The following is an 18219-nucleotide window of genomic DNA, read 5'->3' on the forward strand; positions in this document are numbered from 1 at the left end:
TACACCATTACAGTTCACTTTTAACCAATTTGCTCTTTGTGTTTAAAAAAAAACCAACAAACGGGACAAACATCGTAGAGCATATGTAACTTTATTGCATTGAACTCAGTAGCTAAAATAAAATGTGCTTAACATATAGGGCATTAAATCATCTTTGTTGGTATAAAGGCAACAAAAAGAGAAACAAACTAGTTAATAGATGGATAACTTCTTTCCTAATATGTGTAAAATTGTATATACTTAAAATAAACCTAAACTCAGTCCCAGATCATTACTGACAGGTGATTGGAGGATAACAAAAAGTCAAGGATTGATGAGTCTACTGGCAGTAAGCGGCTGCCTGAAGGTTGAAAGTCACTGGATGGGAAGCATCAGTGATGACTGGTTGCTCATAGCTCTGCAGCAGACAGACATTTCCTCATACTGACAAAAGGAGGGACATGAGAGTGCTTTTTAAAAAGCAGCTTGATGCAGCGTAGCATCACAAAGCAGAGACTGTTCAAAAACAGATTTTACAATCGTACAAACAAACAGGTAAATATGCAGCAAAATGACCCGCCAGGGTTTCTTGTTAAACACCTCTCCAAGTAACTCCTCTTAGCCCTTTGACTGGTGCGAGAAACATTCATGTCAACCTCAGTGCATTGCTGGTTTTCAGGTTGTTTGATTATCCGCAAGTGCTTGTTTTTAAAAAATTCATTTCCCTTATATTACTGAGTTCTAACTAAAATCAGAAACTCATTCATTGACACAAATGCTTTGAATTGACAGTAACTATATACACATAATAAAAAAAACACACAGATAATTGCATATGTTGCTATTTTAGGCCACGATCCTCCACTCAAGGGGATGTTGTGTAAGTTATTGCCAGTCTGAAACGGGTCGACCTCCATTATTCCCCTTGCTTCTGTCACACACATTCAAACTAAAACAGTAATGCAGCGTTACATTCATTTCTCCATCTTATTTGTATGACCCAGTTGGGTGTGCAATATTGCTGAAAAGCTATCCTGGAAGACATTCCACCCTCAGACCCTCTTATCTGTTAAAGTGCTCAGTCTGTCCCTCTGCAGATCACTGAAGGAAGGGGAAAGGGGGGGTCCACACATTCACACCAACTTTCAGCCAAGTTAGAAAAAGATATAAACAGAGGACAAGAGCAATTTTTGGTTTCAGTCCTAAGTGAACAAAGTTAACAAAGATAACAGGTTAAATAAAGTTGCCTAAACTGTGAGTTTTAAATAAATAGAACGCATCACTGAGAGAGGTTAGGATTTAATGTGTAGAACAGTAAAACCCTTCACACCTGCTGATCCTTTTAGATTTTCTATGGAAAGACTACACACTCTGCAACAGAAGTACTGTATGTCAATCTATGATTCAAACTCTGTTCACTCTGATTGACAGTTAAATCTCTCAGTTCCAATCTGCTCTGAATCACCTCCGACATGGTTCAACAGATCCCAGCCTGGGGTTGATTCTTGTGACTCAGGCGTTGAAGGAGGCTGTGGCTGAAACTCACAAATTGGAGGGCAGTTTGGACTGCTTCTGTTCACTCTCTAACATTTCAGCGGGGGATGTGGGGAGCGGAGAGGCGATGCCAGGGGGCTGGTTTCTAGACTCAGCGCCTAAATGTGTCCATGGAGCAGAGTGACTCAGGGTGAAGGGTTTGTTGACGGGCATGGAGGGCACGGAGAGTCCTGCTGCCCCCTCTGAGGAGACACTCATAGCCAAAGGCCTTTCCTGGTGTGTGTAGCTATGAGAGCCTGAGATCGTGTTTATTTGCTGAGTAAAGAGATCTGCAGGAGACTCTTTCAGAATAGAGGCCATCCTGACAGGGCATGAGGTCTGAAGAGTTTGACAACAAGTGGTGCTGGGGATGTCGGGGATCTGTAGAGTCCTTCCCCTCACCGGGCTCTGTGTGCTGGGACTATAAACGGGAGGCGTGTAGCAAGGCGAGGCCTCAGCCGAGCCGTACTGTGCTAGGGAGGCGAGGGCCGAGTGCTCGGGGACAACTTGGGGGAGGAAAGCGGATTGGACTCCCACCAGGGAGTGGTGGGCCAGAGTAGCTGCAGCTCCGACTCCACTCAGAGCGGCAGGTTGATGGAACCCGGCAGAGGAATGAGCAGTGGTGATTATGGGAAAATGTGGGAGGAGCATGTCGCTGGATGTCTTGCTTGCTCTGTCGTGACCCATCGCGGTTTGCTGCACAGAGGCCTGCTGAAGCTGGTTCAGGATGGGGTTAACGGAGCTGCAGATCAGAGGGCTTATGGTGGGAGCTGGGAATCGAATTGGGAGCGTCCCTGGCACCCCCAGCTGCAGTAAACCTAAAGGGTTTGATGGGGTTGTCATGGCGCCAGGAAAAGGTTGTGGGTGGAGCTGAGAGGAGCAGGTGTAGGAGATGGTGGTCTGGGTCATGGGGAAGACTGAAGCAGAGAGAGGAGGGAAGGAAATAGGGTTTTGAATGGGAAGAGGGGCGGCGGGCTGCAGGCTGCCAGTGAAGAACGGCTGTGACGGCAGAGAGAACGGCACAGGGGGAATGGGGGGATACTGAGTCCTGGGAACCTCCAGAGTTGAACTCTCAACCATGGAGCGAAAATTGGCAGGGCTACCAGGGGAATTGGCCCCTGAGCCACAGCCGCTGGACGTGTTCAAACCTACCTGCACACTCTTGGAATGGCTCCTGTGGTCTTTCACTGAGCCAGACGCTGGAGCTTGGGGATTGTGGAAAAGAATTGAGGGCAATTGAGGGTGGTGAGCTAAGGCAAGAGCCAGAGGGGTGGTGGCAGCAGCAGCTTGAAGTGGGGCCTGAATTAATGGAGTCCAGATGACAGGAGTGGGTGACGAAGGAGCAGAGGGAAGATTGAGATTCTGTGCAGTGCTGGCTTGGATCAGCTGCGTGCATTGGGCCATGTCGCGGTCATGTTGCACGATTCTTTGGATGATCTCTGTTTCTTGAAGGTTTTGTGTGCCAGAACTTTGGTGATGCAGGACTTTATGCTGAAGAATAGAATTCCTCTTTCCTGTGGTCATAAAAAAGTCATAGTTTTTAGAGAAACATGCGTCTCATTCAAACATCTTTTAATATTTTATCTCATTTTTTATTTTTCATTTATTCAAAACTGTATTTGGAAAGCATGGCTACACTAACGAAGAAAAACTTTATCACTGAAACTACAACTGCAGGTATAAGTCCAAAGAGGAAGGGACCTGCCAATCAATGATAAATTACCAACCACATAACACCTAGATTTTTATGTTTTATAATTTTAATATTTTTCATTTCTGACATAACCATACTTTTTTTAATCTATTTTTGTTACTTTTTAAACATTTGTATTTTATTACATTTTCATATGCAGAGGACTCCCCTCATACTGGCCAATTATAATAATTAGTGATTGAATCAAGCAGTACTTTTAAATTCAAAATGTATTTACAATATAATATAATATAATATAATATAATATAATATAATATAATATAATATAATATAATATAATATAATATAATATAATATAATATAATATAATATAATGTAACACAATATTATATAATATTAAATAACGTGATATAATATAATATCATATAATATAAAATAATGTAATTTCATTTACTATAATATAATATAACATAATGTAGTAGGTCACAGTCAATTGTACAATTTGACATGATGTGGTCCATCCTGTGAGTCTCTGGTCTGTTCTTTGTTATTCTAATTACATAAAGCCTCTGTTTCTTTAGGCCTGTGGATGAAAGGCATGGCAGACTGTAGGAGGTTTCTTTGGTCCTGCTGCAGGATGAGTATAACGCTGTTTTTGCATTCTATAATTGAGATTTTATTTCCCTGCAGATTTCATTTATTGCTGTAACTCTGCCAATAACCATATTTTAAAGCAGTGCTTGTAACTTTTTTTTAAATAATGTCTAAAATTTCTTAACAAGTTATGTTTGATTTACCACAGTAGAACATTTTTTTTCAGTGACTCACCGATGCGGTCCAGGCGGTCTAAAGCCACGGTCTCAAAGGCCCTCCTCATCATGGGATATTCTTCTAGCACCTCATCGAAGTTGTCTACAGACAGAGAATAGAGCCTGCAGTAGTTATCTGCTCGCACGCTGGCTGTCCGTCTCCCTCGGGTCAGCAGGCATATTTCTACAAGAAGAGAAAAATTCCAGGCAAGAACCGACTCAGTCTGAGGCAGGTATAAACAGCAGGCATTAAAAATGGATTGTTAATATTGTGTATTATATAATAAATTCATCATTCTTATGCAAGATGTGTAATGCACAGCAGTCTTTTTGTTGCACCCAACAAAGAAAAGTGAGGAATGGTGTCGGATGATGGAACACGGAAGGACTGATGCCTTTGAACTCCACAGATGGAGCACTTAATGCAATTTCTGCAGCTTATAGTTGGTCCTGGCCTCATCTGCCGTGCCAGATCAGACAAGTAAAAAAATGTGGCATTAAAAAAAACAAAAACAAAATATAAACCAAGAAAAAAAGACATACATTTGAAAGGACTTAAGTATTAAGAATAATACCATGCCCACCCTCTGTGCAGAAGAAATTTTATATTTAACAAATGAAAAACCAAGATTTCTAATTTTCATCTAACGTGTTTTGTGTCTTTAAATAAAATCTATAAAACATAAACAAAGATGATGAATCAGGAAAAAAACAAAAGGACAGCTTTTAAATGTTAACTAAAGGGGGAAAAGAACAGAAGTGGAATCCAAAATCAGAGATTTGCCCCTCTTAGTCCCGAGCCCTTTTAAGGAGATGATGAGGACTTTTTTTTCAAGCTGTAATGGTCAGGGAAGTTAATCTGCTGAGTGCTTATGCAAAGTAAATCAAAACAAATCTTACAATCACTGCTCCTTTGCACACATATTAAAACTATCCCTCTGCAGAACACATGCATGCAATAGACCAGCAGGCAAATGTGCAGAATTCACCTCCAAAATATGAGCCATCAGTCAGCTTGGTGTCTTTGCTGTGGTTGGTGATGACGCTGACAACGCCGTGCTGAATGAAGTACATCTTCTTGCCGTTGGTTCCTTCTCTGATGATGAAGTCGCCCGGCTGGAAAACCTCAAAGCGCAGTTTGGTCAGCATGGAGGTGACAAAGTTGGGATCGGCGTTGGCGAAAAGTGGCATGGAGGCCACCAGTTTGCGACAGTTGAAGTTGATGATTTCCTGAGGAGGAAACAGGAAAGGGTTGTTCCCATTTTTTGCTGAGGCAAAGGCTTGGGAACACCCAAGCTTCTCCATGTGTACATTTCAATCATTATAAAAGCAGCTTAGTGCTCTGTTAATAAGGTTCTCTGCCCTCATGCAGGCATAACTAATCAGATTACATGACTATTAACGTTATCATGCAAAGTAAGACAGCTATATTGGATTATATCATTAATTGTATGTGAATCATTAAAATAAGGATGTTCTCGTATATTTATGTATTAACAAAAAGCAACCAGAAAAACCAAACACCTTAAAATTATTGCTTACATTTTATTTGTAGTCTGTAAATGAAAATGAAGGTGAATGCACTTTTTTCTTTCAGTGATTCTGTTTATTTCTGTGTGTTTCTGGTGTCTCACCTCTCGCAGAGGCTCATTCAGCTCCTCCAGAATGTTCTCCTCATCAAACATTTTGCCCTGATAGCGGTGTTCATAGTAATCGTGGATCCTCTGTCGCATGTCAGCGGGGAGCTTGTGGAACGACATGTACTGCTCCACTTGTTTATACTGCAACCGTAGGACAACAAGGGTCAAACCGACAATACAAAATCTCAGTGGTTTTGGTTAAACAGCCTCCACTGAAACACGCATTTACTGCAACTTCTGCCTTCAGGACTGCAACAAAATCCAAAGTCATGTGAAGAATAGTATGTATTAAAGTGATTGATGTGCCAGGTCAGAGGTGGACTATAATATATCTCATTATGTTAACAGTCAACTGTCAGGCCATCTGTGAAACCTGCCCACGGTGCAAATCTGTGACTCTCCCCATCTGACAAATACAGTTGTGCTCTGCATGCTGCAGCTAATGGCATTAACTGCTGTGTCCTTCAGCAGTGCACTCGACCAGCAGAGCACACTGGACCATCTGAGAAGCCAGCATATGTGGAGTATTTCCTTCTAAGCATCCCTTTGGGTTCAATAAATCCAAATTTGTTTCATTTCACTCAGTTTCCAGTGGCGCTCTAAAAATGTATACATTTACGTGATAATCTTAAGAAGATAAAAGGAGGGTTTAGTACGTAACCTTAGTCTGTTTCTACATAAAATATACTCCGTTTGTGCAGAAAAATTCTCGAGATTTATGCGAAAGATCAAAATAAGCTAACAAAATAAAGGTGTTTGCTGTTTTATTAATACAAGCTTTGTTGTTTAAATGCATTTTATTTTTCACATCAATATAGACTCAGTTTAGTCTATAATAAAACTGTACATTTCGGCAGCTTGTGTGCCAAAGCTCAGTGGCCTTGTGGTAGAGTGTCCGCCCTGTGACTTGAAGGTCATGAGTTCAAATCCGGGCCGAGTCATTGCCAAAGACTATGGGACCCAATGCTTCCCTGCTTGACTCTCAACATTAAAGGGTTGGATTGGGGGTTAAACCACCAAATGGTTCCCAAGCGCAGCTGTGTCTGCAGGTCACCGCTCCTCCAGGGGATGGCTCAAATGTGGAGAACAAATTTCACACACCTAGGTGTGTGACAGATGGTGGCACTTTAAATCATCTCCTCAAATGTGCCTCATTACAGTTTTCAATAACATTGTGTTGTTCATAAATTTATCTAAAAGTCTTTGATGGGGCGGCCATGGTGCAGCGGTAAGGCCCACAATCGTAATGTTGCAGGTTTGATTCCCGCCCTGCACTGGTGGGAGGTTGGCGCCAGTGTTCGGCAGCGGAGCCACCACCAGTGTGTGAATGTGTTTGTGACTGGGTGAATGGGTCTGTAACTGTAACTCGCCTCGGGCCTTATAGGTAGAAAAGCGCTATTTACCTTTTTTTTCCCCATTTAATTGACATCATGACAGAGAAGTGTTTTTTTTCCCTGATTCCTGTTTTTAAGTCGACAACATGTCTACATCCAATACTTTGAAAGGACAAAGCCCCACCTTTTCTTGGTACTGCCTCCTGGAAGAGTCCAGAGACTGAATGAGCGCTGTGGCGTGGCCCACAAACATGGCAAAGCAGGTAGCCCCCACAATCATGCTGAGGATGGTGAGCCACACGTCAGCCATGCCAATGGGAGGGTACAGACCGTACCCAATGCACAGCATGTGACTCATGGCCTTGAAAAGGGCGTAGGAGTACTGCTGACCCCAAGTGTCATTCTGGAAAGATACAAAATAAAGAAAACTTTCTCAGGGAACCATAAGCGATGAGATCATATCCTGTAGATAAACTAAAAAGTGAAAAAAACATCACATTAAAATGAGAAATAGTAACTATCTCTCCAGGTTTGGAGATGCAGAGACTTTACTCACCCGTATAAAAAACATTTATTTTTATTTTAAAACTCTTATTGTACTGCTACTCTCATTGATAATATTTTATTCTAAAATGCCTCCTCATGTGGAACAAATTAAATGTAATTTTTATGTTTATGAAACAGTACATTTGTTGTTTGAACTTTGAAAGCGTTAAAACAGTGAGCTAAATTTGTCATGTGAAGTACTTTTTTTTTACTTTTAATGAATTTATTCACAAAAAATGAAGTTTGTTTATAAAGAATTGTGCAAGTTTTAAATGGGAAAGTCAGTTCAAAGAGAACATTAGGAATATTACACTGCATCACCTTTTGGTAAATAAAAATGATGGCAAGTCAGCAGAACTAGTGTTGAAAATTAAGACTTTCTATAAACATTAGAAGAATAAAAAGCTGATAATCCAAAGCACTGAATTATTTTCTTTTTGGAATTTATGAGCATTTTCATTGGTTTGTTAGTCAGAAGATGATCTACATCAGAAACGCAATTGGAGAAGCAACTGTTAAAAAACCATCAGTCGACTTAGGGGTTGCGTTTAGCACTTCCCTCATTCCTCATCACTCAGGGGAAGCTTACAATGTCCAGGAGAAATATTTCAGGTCTGAAAATGTTTCTTGAAAAAGTCTGAATTTGTGTGACTTGTTTGGAAGGGCTGTCAGGAGGACAAGTATCTCCAAGAATCAGCAAAGTCCCATGCATCTGAACAAAACGAAACATTTTTTTACTCTTCTAAAGAACACAGATACAGACAGATATTTTGCAATAGAGCATATTCAAACTGGAAGAATGAAAGATGTCTCTAGGAGGCCTTAAAATTAAAGAAAAAGCAGGGGATTCTTTCAGAAAGCCTTTAAATTAGATTTTGTAAAACACCTAAAGATGTTTTTATTTTTTTTCAGGTTGGATTCATTGATTTGCTAATAAATATGTGATCTTTTCAAAACAATTTCCTGACAAACATGCAGAGCAGGAGGAGGGTTTCATTTCAGTAAAAACCTTCTTACCACCATCTTGTTTCTTGTAACCCAGCAGTCAGCGGGGAAATCCTGCAGCATGGGAACCAAGAACTGCAGGCAGCCATCCCAGTGACACAGCAGCAGCATCATGGCAATCAGGTTCATGATGCGCACCATGGCGCTGGCAAGATCATACGTCATGTGGAAAACCTACAACAGAGATTGTCTGAATTAAGGGGAAAAGACAGAATTAAACACATCTCTTTTAGATAAACCTATGATACTTTCAATCTCTCCATCCCTCAAGCTAGAGGATTTGAGATGTACATTAAGTGCAATGTGCTCTGATGGATGCAGCGAACTTCTGACTGATAACACTTAATCTTTTTTAAAACAGCAGAGGCTGTTTTAGTGGTGAGCATCTGCAACAATAATGTCTGAATGAGATGGAGCATAATGCACATATGATAATGCAGGAAAATGTCTGTCATGTTTGGGGTGTAGCTGATGAATGCGTGTGCAGAAGCATCACATGGTTTAAGTCTTGAACAGAAGCAGAGGCGAATTATGCATGGAGTAAATTCACTTCCACCTGCACAGATGGGTCTATGTCTTTCCTATTTGAAAAATGCAAACTAAGCTCATTGTAAATGACCAGTTAAATGAGGAACGACAACAGCCTCATCTACCTCCTCCCACTGGTGGATGTAGCGGATGAGTCTGGAGAGGCGCAGAAGCCGCAGCAGGCTGAGGATCTTGGTGAAGCGGACGATTCTCAGGGCTCTTGCTGTTTTGTAAAAGTCCGAGTCGATGCGTGTCTCCACGATGAGAAAGATGTAGTCAACGGGGATGGAGGAGATGAAGTCCACCATGAACCAGCTCTTCAAGTACTTGATCTTGATCTTCTGCGGGTCCAAGATAATCTCTGTGTTGTCCTCCTTCACGATCCCCGTGCGGAAGTTGAGTACCAGATCCATAAGGAAGAAAGTGTCTGAGACCACATTGAAGACGATCCAGGGCGGCGTGTGCTCGTCCTTAAAAAAGGTGATGCCCACGGGGATGATGACGAGGTTTCCCACCATCAGCAGCAGCATAGTCAGGTCCCAGTAAAACCTGGAAAAACGCACAGAAGAGGACCATTTACACATCAAAATAAGACGTTATTTGTTTCCTTACATGTTGCCTGACAGTATAAAAGGAAAAATGTTGTCTCAAATGTCTGGAAATGTCAATAACACAAATATAAATATATATTTTGCAACTGTGAGTCAGAAACAATTGTGATTCAAACTGCAAGAGTGACTCTCAGCTACATGCACAGTCAGCAAGCTACCGAGGTGTAAAAAAAAATCAATGAAACACATCAAAGCCACTTTGTGTACACAGTCTAAGAATACCTAAATAAGCTGAGAGCGAGATTTTCGTCTTCCAAAGTTCCAGAGAGTTTAGATTGCTTTGAAATGACTAAGACTGTTCAAATTTTTCTAATGAAACAAACAAAAAAACAACCATGAGTCATTTATCAGTCATAAAACTATCATTACTTTGCACACTTACACACAGGTGAAGTAGACAATCTGCTGTCATTCAAGGAACATTTTTTTGAATGTTATCTCAAGTTAAAAGAAATTATTTGGTTGTTTGTTGGTCAAAGCTCCTTGAAAACACATTGGTAGAAAATAATTGAAATAACTAAACTATTTAGTGGATTATTTAGAACAAAAGTACGAACATTTTACTGGATCCAAAAGATTTTTCTTTCAATATTTAATTCATTTTTTTCTGATTACTATTAACATCTATTTAACGTGGATGTTCCTACTGAGGTTAAAAAGCTCCTTTGTAAGGGAGTCCTTGCCTAGAGGAGGCCACAAACAATTTTAGACTGTAACTGAAACACAAAACTATGAATCTCAAAAATAGAGAAATCGGTGATGAGTTCTCTGTTTCTCTGAAGATAAAGCTATTATTTATTTCTTAAAAGATCAATAAAGAAATATATTTTAGATATCTCCACTTGCTAGATTGAAAAACTTGGCATTATTTGCCAGTGCTTGCTCATAAATTAGATTTTGAAGTTTGTTTTTAAGAAACAAGCATACAAAAAAAAGTAAATCTTTTCTTAAAACATTTTTTTTTCTTTAACTTGTTTATTTGTTCCGTTTATTGAACTGTCTCTCACTGAACACTACATCCTCTGCTGAAATATTTTGCAAAAAACATATTATGTGTAATTTATTGTCTGGTCCTGCTCAGTTTTCTTCTCCTAATCTTATTATTTATAATTCTATCTTTTTTGGTGGTCTGGATCATGTCTTTAAAAAAGATAAAGGTCCAATTGAGTAAGTAAAAGTAAAGTAGAAATAAAATTGAAAATATAAATCTGACACAAAACACAAGAAAGTGAATTCCAATACAGAATGTCCTGTCAGCACTGAATGTTATAAAGGAAAGAATTTCTTTTACCACTAATATCACATTTTATTTCATATTTTCATAACAAGTAAATCACTTTTTAATTAATTTCATTAACATGAAAGAAAAAGCAAGCTAAGATGACGCATATTTGCTTCATAATCAATGTGCAATAATGAGTTCAGGGATTCTTATTTTACACATAGAAAATGTTTGCAATACACTTAGATTTACTATAGTATTGCTAGATACGGTCATATATTTGTGTAATAGTTTATGTTTTCAAAGAAACAACAGTTTCCCCTCTGACTGTTTAACACTTGTTAAATCTGGTACATGTAAAATCCTGCAATAAAAATAAATACCTGATCTGTATTTCTACAATGTAGTGTTGTCGGATAAGAGAGTGCTGAGCACAGGAACTGTCTCTGCAGACTTCGGAAGAACAAGTCAGACAGTGGCAACTTGCTACTGCGTGTTAAACACAAATGACACAAGCCACACACACAACATATTTTATGGCTTTAATTTTAAAAAGAGGCAAACTTTTTAAAAGCAAAATAGGTTCAACAATGCTTAAAAAACTGCCACAATTGTTCATCCACTTTTTTGCTATTGTGGCATAGCAAGTATTGATGTTAATGCATTGATGCTCAGCCAATGTGAGAAAGACAGACAAGTGCAGCCATGTGGTCTATTTTAACCCCATCGTTCAAGAAAAGTTGTCTTATTATTAGCAAAATAATCTTAGTTTGAGAAAATGTGTCTGATGGCCTAGAATTTGTTTCTTAAATCAAGAATTCTTATTTTTCTTACCCCACTAGCAGATTTTTTGCTTATTTAAAGAAAATCTGCCAATTTGGTAAGAAATTTTGATTTATTTCTAGTGGACGTTTTTATGCATTGTATATCTTGTGGGAAAATGTGCCAAGTTTCACTGCAGAAAACTATTTTCACAGTTGTTTTCACTGTAAAATAGGGAAAGAGTTACGTGACGTGTTCATGGCAGCACGCCTAATATTAGGCCACTTTTAGAGAACCCATTAGATGTCTATTGATTAAGCAGTAGCCTGTACAGGCAGCACAAGCACAGGGAAAAGGAACCGCTCTGCACAGACACATCCATTACAATGAACTCTGCTTAGATCCCTGACACAGCAAACCCTCGGATTTGTAATTTCAATCAGAAAAAAAATCGGATAAGGATAAAGCAGCAAAAGTTTCCCCCTGAATGAAGCAACACAGCCTTACCAACTATTTATTGACTGCAGCAAAGGCAAAACTTTTAGCTTTGTCTCTTTTAGTGAAAAAAGTTTTGTAATTTTATGTAAAATGGGGGGTTAAAAAGTGAATATACACCTGTAGTTTATATTCGGATACTACAGTGACTGGAAAATGTTCCCGTCAAAGTAAAATCATAAAAAGGGGCTTCAATCATTAAACCCAGACTGCAATGTGAACTTTCAAAGTACATATTTATTATTTTCTGGATAAATATGGGGATGCCATTTTCAAGTTAAGGGGCAGTGAAGAGGTTAGTTGGGACCTGACTGTCTCACATTTGTACCTTGTGCAGTTCCTTACACCCAAGCTGCAACAGGGAACATCAAGAGAGAAAAAAAACAAGGGAGAAACCGATGAGAGCAGGGTGGCCATTTGTTCTAATCAGCTTTCTGTTGTTCTCTGCCAAACAAAGCATTTGCATTTCTCTCAACATCTGCCTGTTGTCTGCGCTCTGACACACTGCTCTTAATTGCATGTCCCCACTCTGGCTAAATCAACCGTTATCTCCTGAGAATCCATGTCATCCACAGAAGTCAGCTCCCATCCAGCCAGATGTTGAGTAGTTAGCGCTCTGCACTCACATTCCTGCAGAATGCTGGAACAGCTGGGTGAAACGAATGAATAAATAAATAAATAAAATTTAAGGTCTGCAGGGGACAGTGCATTAGTGCCATCAATTGCAGACACTGCTGTAGGCTTTTTAACTGACCGCGTGCTAGGAGGCCATGCACACCTGCCCACGACAGGTAACTCGCGCCCGGGATTTGAAACCAGAAAAAACTCAGAGGACTTCTCCGGTGAACTGGACGAATTTATAACTATTTGGGTCACACAACAACTAAAGATGCACAAAAGCACAAAGAGAGGGGAGTTACAAGCAAAGTGAACGCAACAAGGCTTAAAATGGTCAAAGAAGCTTAGATCAATCGGGACAGCTGAAAAAAGGGATCGCATTTGTACTAGAGATACTTATCTCTTGCTGCCAGAGTGCAGCTGAAGCACAACAGCCTGCATGCAGCTCAGTGGCTTAACACACACCTGTACCGTGGCTCAGGTCCACCAGCAATCATATTAACCATATTTACACAGCATGCCAGTTTAGTATGTCTGCTCCTGCAGGCACAGAGCTTTAGAATCAGGGACTTCTGCTGGGGCTGCAGAGGTCATGCTGGAAAAGGTGTTTGTCTGTTTACATTATACCAAGAAGAAGAGGTGCATGTCTGTAAAATCTCCAACCCCCATCCAAAAAAAACAAAACAAAGAGAAATAAAATCCCTGAATAATCTTTAGTGCTGCAACTTAAAATGAAATATGCAGGATAAAGCATTCACCCAAAGAACCACACGCTTTGCACTAAAGCCCTGCCCCAGCTCAAAGTGTGACTGGAACTAAGCACGAAGTGATGACACCTCGTACCTCAACAGCTGGACAGCCTGATTCCTCACATCATCATTTCCATTTCAATCCCTCCCTCTGTCGTTCTCTCTTTCAGTGTTTTGTGCTGCGTCCCCTCCCCGTCCACACCATTTCTGCTCCATTAGACTAATTGTGTTGTAATAATCTCCACTGATGTGTGCTTCTAATATCTTGAATGGTCATGTTACCCTATTTTGATTACCCCATTTCCAAACCCCCTCCTGCACTTTCTGTAATCCTCTCTCCTCTTTGAAATCATAAAAAAAAGTGTAATTCAGATGAGTGGGGGGAGAAAAAAACTGCAGTGACACACATCAGGGTACAATACCATGACAGTGAGCCTCAAGGTTATATGTCACGAAAATCCCTTGATGGTGGTGATACACGGTCTGCATGCAGCATGCAAACGAGAAGACAAACTGTGCAGCATGGAGAGTAAATTAGACACTTATGGACTGATCCAGGAGGGTGCGTTGACAGAAGAAATGCACAGAAACTTGGTGGTTTAGTTCGTTATAATGCTATATAAGACATGCACAGGCATCTAGGCTGAGCAAAAAGAGGGGCTTACACCCTGCATATGTGTTTTAAAAGCAGAATGACAAGATGTAAGAGGATTTGCATGAGTCTTTTGTGCATCAAATGTTTGCCTGTCTCAAAATAAATAATGATATGCAGGAGCGTGCATATTCAAAGTGCAGCCCATCAGCTTATGAAACATGCAGTTTCCCCCTCATCGTGATCATGTTGCAACCTCAAAATAATCCTTTTTGCCCAATGGTTTAAAACTGTTCAGGATGAGTCATAATGATCTTTTTTCCCCCTTCTTTAGAAGGCCAAATGAGCCTAAACTGTGTAACAGGATCACCGTGTTTGGCCTCTGTGCTCATTAATTACCTAAAATCACTGTAGGGGTGGATTATCCAGAAGCCTGCAGACTTTACGCGTTCCCTCTCGTGCTCCACGGCCCTCTCACTGCCCAGCATCCGCAGGGAGAACTTGTTGACTCCAGGTTGGAGCATCGCACCAAACTGCCGGTGCATGAAGCCAGCCTGGTACAGGCGGTCGTCCTCCGGTATGATCTGCTCGGTCCCCTCCAACTTGATGAAACTTGACTGGTCAAACAGTGAGGGCTGCCCCGCTGCGCCAAGCAGCCCGGCCGGCGCTCGCTGCTGGCACCCGGGGCCGTGCTCTCCGGGGAAACTCTCTCGGACCCCTGCGTCAGCCTCCGGAATGAGGCGCCGCTGTTCGGCCAAATCCGAACCAGGATGGTGGCGCCCGGTGATGGAGGAGATGCTGCCTCTGAAAAAGCGACAGTCCCCGTTTAAGTTGGTCTTGACTGCAACGTCTCTGTCCAAGTCCTCGCTCCTGGCCTCCTCAAGGCTCCTGCAACTGCTGGCAGGAGAGGGAGAAGACAGCTGTTTTAGGCGAATACTTTTCCTTTTGGCGTCCTTGTCATCCCTGTCTTCTTCGGTGTCACTCACAAAGGGTTTTTGCACAATGTTTTGCGGCAAACTGTACAGCCTTTTGCGCATAGAAGACTGGAATCTCTCCATTGTGCAAAAAACAAAAAAACAAAAAAACAAACAAACAAAAAAACAATAGAATGCGCGCTTTAATGACAGCCCATGAAAACAGGGGGGTGAATCATACAGTTGGGGTGCATCTGGAGGGAGAACAGACACGGCGCATCCGCAGGACGGGTCCTGTCTTCTCTGACTCCTGATCCTCCGGATCAAACATTGGGGTGAGTCAACAACACGCAGCAATCAAAGGAGAAAAAAAAGAAGTAAACCAAAAAAATAAACGAATATGAATCCAGGTAAGCTCAGAGACAGCCGGGGGCGCATCAGGATGCAGCGCGCTGAGCGTCGGACGTGCCGGAATGGGAGAATGCTGCTGAGCTCCTCAATGACAAAGCATCCTCTCCACCTCCCCCGAAAGATCTGACTCTCTCTCAGCGCAAGGTGAACACATATCAGCGCGCATGCAGCTCTGACATCATTCATCCTTAAAGCCCCCTGCTTTCTATTAACGTGAATATTGACGGAGCCAATCTATCGGGGTTGCCATAGAAGCCAGGGTGGAACGTGCGCTCTGCACCCCTCCCTGTCCGGACTGCTGGGGAGGAAAATTCAAGGATCTCTTCTTGGAGTTGCTCCCTGTAGTTGAGGCAGACTTTTAGATTGATGAATCACTGAGGGAACTGAATCATTAGAAGTCTGCGGATACTTCAGCTTTGGTTTTCTTCCATGTGGAAAAGCTGGACTAATAAAGATGGGTTTTCTCTCTCTATTTTTTTGGGCACAGCTGATGTTCTTCAGTGGCAGAAAGATCTGTTTATTTTGATCCAGCTGCATTAGATGTGTCCTTTGAAAGTCTACTAACTAAATTACTTGAGTTAAAAAAATTAGATGCAAACCAACCCAAAACAACCACTTATTGAAGGATTTTGTTAAACCTCAATATGAGATTTTTAATAGAGGCTTTGGTGCTGGTTTTCCATTATGCCGGCTTAGCATCAATACAGAAAGAGTTAAATAAAAAGAAGAAGAAAAGAGAAAATGCATCATTTTGATGCTAGTTTTTGCTGAAATGAAGAAGAAATAAATGTCTATTTATAACTGCCATAACGTGGGTTTTCTTTAATTTTCTCCATCAGTGAATTTAAGCTCAATTCTATCCATCATTTTTCTACACTCTGACATTTGCAGTTCAGCTTCATTTAGGATAAAGGCTTCATTGGTTCCATCATTTGTAATTTAACGTTAAAAAATACAAACATCTCAGAGTTTGACAGCAGCATGCATTTGCTTTTTAAATCGGCATTAAAACTAAATCCTCCCAAACAAAAGATACTTTAAAACTGTAACAAAAATAGATGTGAAAATGAATAAAAACAGATCACACTAACATTGGTGTGAAAAGAGAAATATGTGTGTGTTCTGAGTTTTGTTCCATATTTTGAAATAAATAAATAAATATATATCATGGGATAGCCCCTTCTTGCTATCCCATTGGCCTAAACGGTGTGGTTCTTCACTCGATCAGAGACATGGGTACGTTTATGAAGTGGGTTTGAATGTTTGCTCCTAGTCTTCAGCCCCAAACGTCAAATGATATTTTCAAAGTGCACCAAAGAAAAGTCATAGATGAATTTTAAATGCCTATAGGGAATGCTTGAACACCGCTTGTTGTGTATTTTTTAATACATTTTCAAATAAATCAACATTTTATTTTACATTTCTAATGAATAGTGTGATTCATTTATATTTCAGACTCTTGTATGCTAGAACAATATCAGAAATCTGTATTTAACTCATTTTGTGTAGTATTTTATGTTTGGGGCTGTGGTCCTGTCACCTCGAAGCAAGATGATCCTGGTTTGAACCTCGGTTGGGATCTTTCTGTGTTGAGTTTGTATGTTCTCCCCATGCGTGTGTGGGTTTTCTCCAGCTTGTTCCTATGGTCCAGATACACATTTCATTGGTTGATTGGTGATTTTAAATTGTTTCCAGGAGTGAGCTTGTGATGGACTAGTATTCTGTCCAGGATGTACTCAGTTTTCAGCATGACAAAGCAACAACCCCTGTGACCCTGACAGGACAAAGCAAGTGTATAGATGAGTTTCAAGTGTTAATATTCTAAATTTGGACTTTAGAAGAAGAAAACAAAAAGAGTCTACATGAGTTATGCATGTTAAAGATTAATTTAGGTTAAGTACATAACTAACATTGATCTGAACTTGAACCTCAGACAAATAAGACATTAAAAAATTATCAAACTTTCGAAATATGTATTTTTGATTTTAAAAGGTTATTACAGAATAGTTTTTGTCTTATGCTATAACGTAAAAGCGGGTATATGGTGGGGCAATGAACATTTGGCTGGCACTAACTACAATTTTCCCATTCTTAAAGTAGAGACAGCTCTGTAATGCTCATCAGTAGATCTTTAAATCTGAAGATCTATTCTATCTTTAATAGATGATCAAATAGAGATTTTGGTTGCAAGGAAGTACAAGAACCTTTGTGCCAGAGCTTGCCGGTTTGGTCTGTGGTTGTTGCGTGGTGCTCCCCCTCACTGGGGCAGCTGGGGTGCAGCGTTGCAACCCCACAGCGGTGGAGTGGACCCTTTTGCTGCAGGCGCTGTGGCAAGGTGTCTGTGGCTGAGCTGGCTCCTGGTTTAAATAGGTATAAATTAACCATTTCCTAACAGAAGAGCCAGAAGCTTCTTTTATGTTTTCATGTTTTTGTGCCAGTATTCATTGTGTGTATCTGGGGGTGTGAAGGGGGGAGGGGGGGTTCATGGGGCAAATGCATCAACGGGGGGAAGGGGTGGGGCAAATGGGTGGATTGGTTTTAATTCAAGCTTTAGTGGCTACTTTTTTTGTAAGTTTGTTATTATGAAGTTTGATTTGATACACTTATACTGTAAGGAAGAATAAAAAACAATCCAGTAAATCTTATTTTTCATTTCTTAAAGAGTTTATTTGATAAAAAATAATGCTACCTAAAAGAGGAAATGTTTAAAGGAGCAATTTGGTGTCAAAAATTATATGTTAATCTTATACTAAATCTCATACTTAATGAAGGGTAAACCTAGCAAAAATGTCGTACAAGTGAAGTTTATTTTATCAA

General features: G+C 40.4%; 1 protein-coding gene across 1 annotated transcript; it reads right to left on the bottom strand.

Annotated features, from left to right (window-relative positions):
- Positions 1-74: 74 nt before the first annotated feature.
- Positions 75-16234, bottom strand: LOC101159259 (potassium/sodium hyperpolarization-activated cyclic nucleotide-gated channel 3). Its single transcript, XM_023955711.1, has 8 exons — positions 14477-16234; positions 9154-9577; positions 8513-8674; positions 7134-7352; positions 5610-5756; positions 4965-5205; positions 3995-4159; positions 75-3026 (listed from the first exon to the last, which is right to left on the bottom strand). The coding sequence occupies exons 1-8, from the start codon at positions 15133-15135 to the stop codon at positions 1522-1524; spliced, it is 3522 nt and encodes a 1173-aa protein (XP_023811479.1). The 5' UTR covers positions 15136-16234; the 3' UTR covers positions 75-1521.
- Positions 16235-18219: the final 1985 nt, after the last annotated feature.

The sequence above is a fragment of the Oryzias latipes genome, chromosome 6, assembly GCF_002234675.1.
Source record: "Oryzias latipes chromosome 6, ASM223467v1".
NCBI lineage: Eukaryota > Metazoa > Chordata > Actinopteri > Beloniformes > Adrianichthyidae > Oryzias > Oryzias latipes.

Coding starts and splice junctions, on each gene's coding strand:
- LOC101159259 (XM_023955711.1), bottom strand. CDS start 15,135: ATGGAGAGATTCCAGTCTTCTATGCGCAAAAGGCTGTACAGTTTGCCG. Junction 9,578..14,476: donor CACCCCTACAGTGATTTTAG/GTAATTAATGAG, acceptor GCGTTTTTCCAG/GTTTTACTGGGACCTGACTA. Junction 4,160..4,964: donor TGATGGCTCATATTTTGGAG/GTGAATTCTGCA, acceptor CTCTTCTTGTAG/AAATATGCCTGCTGACCCGA.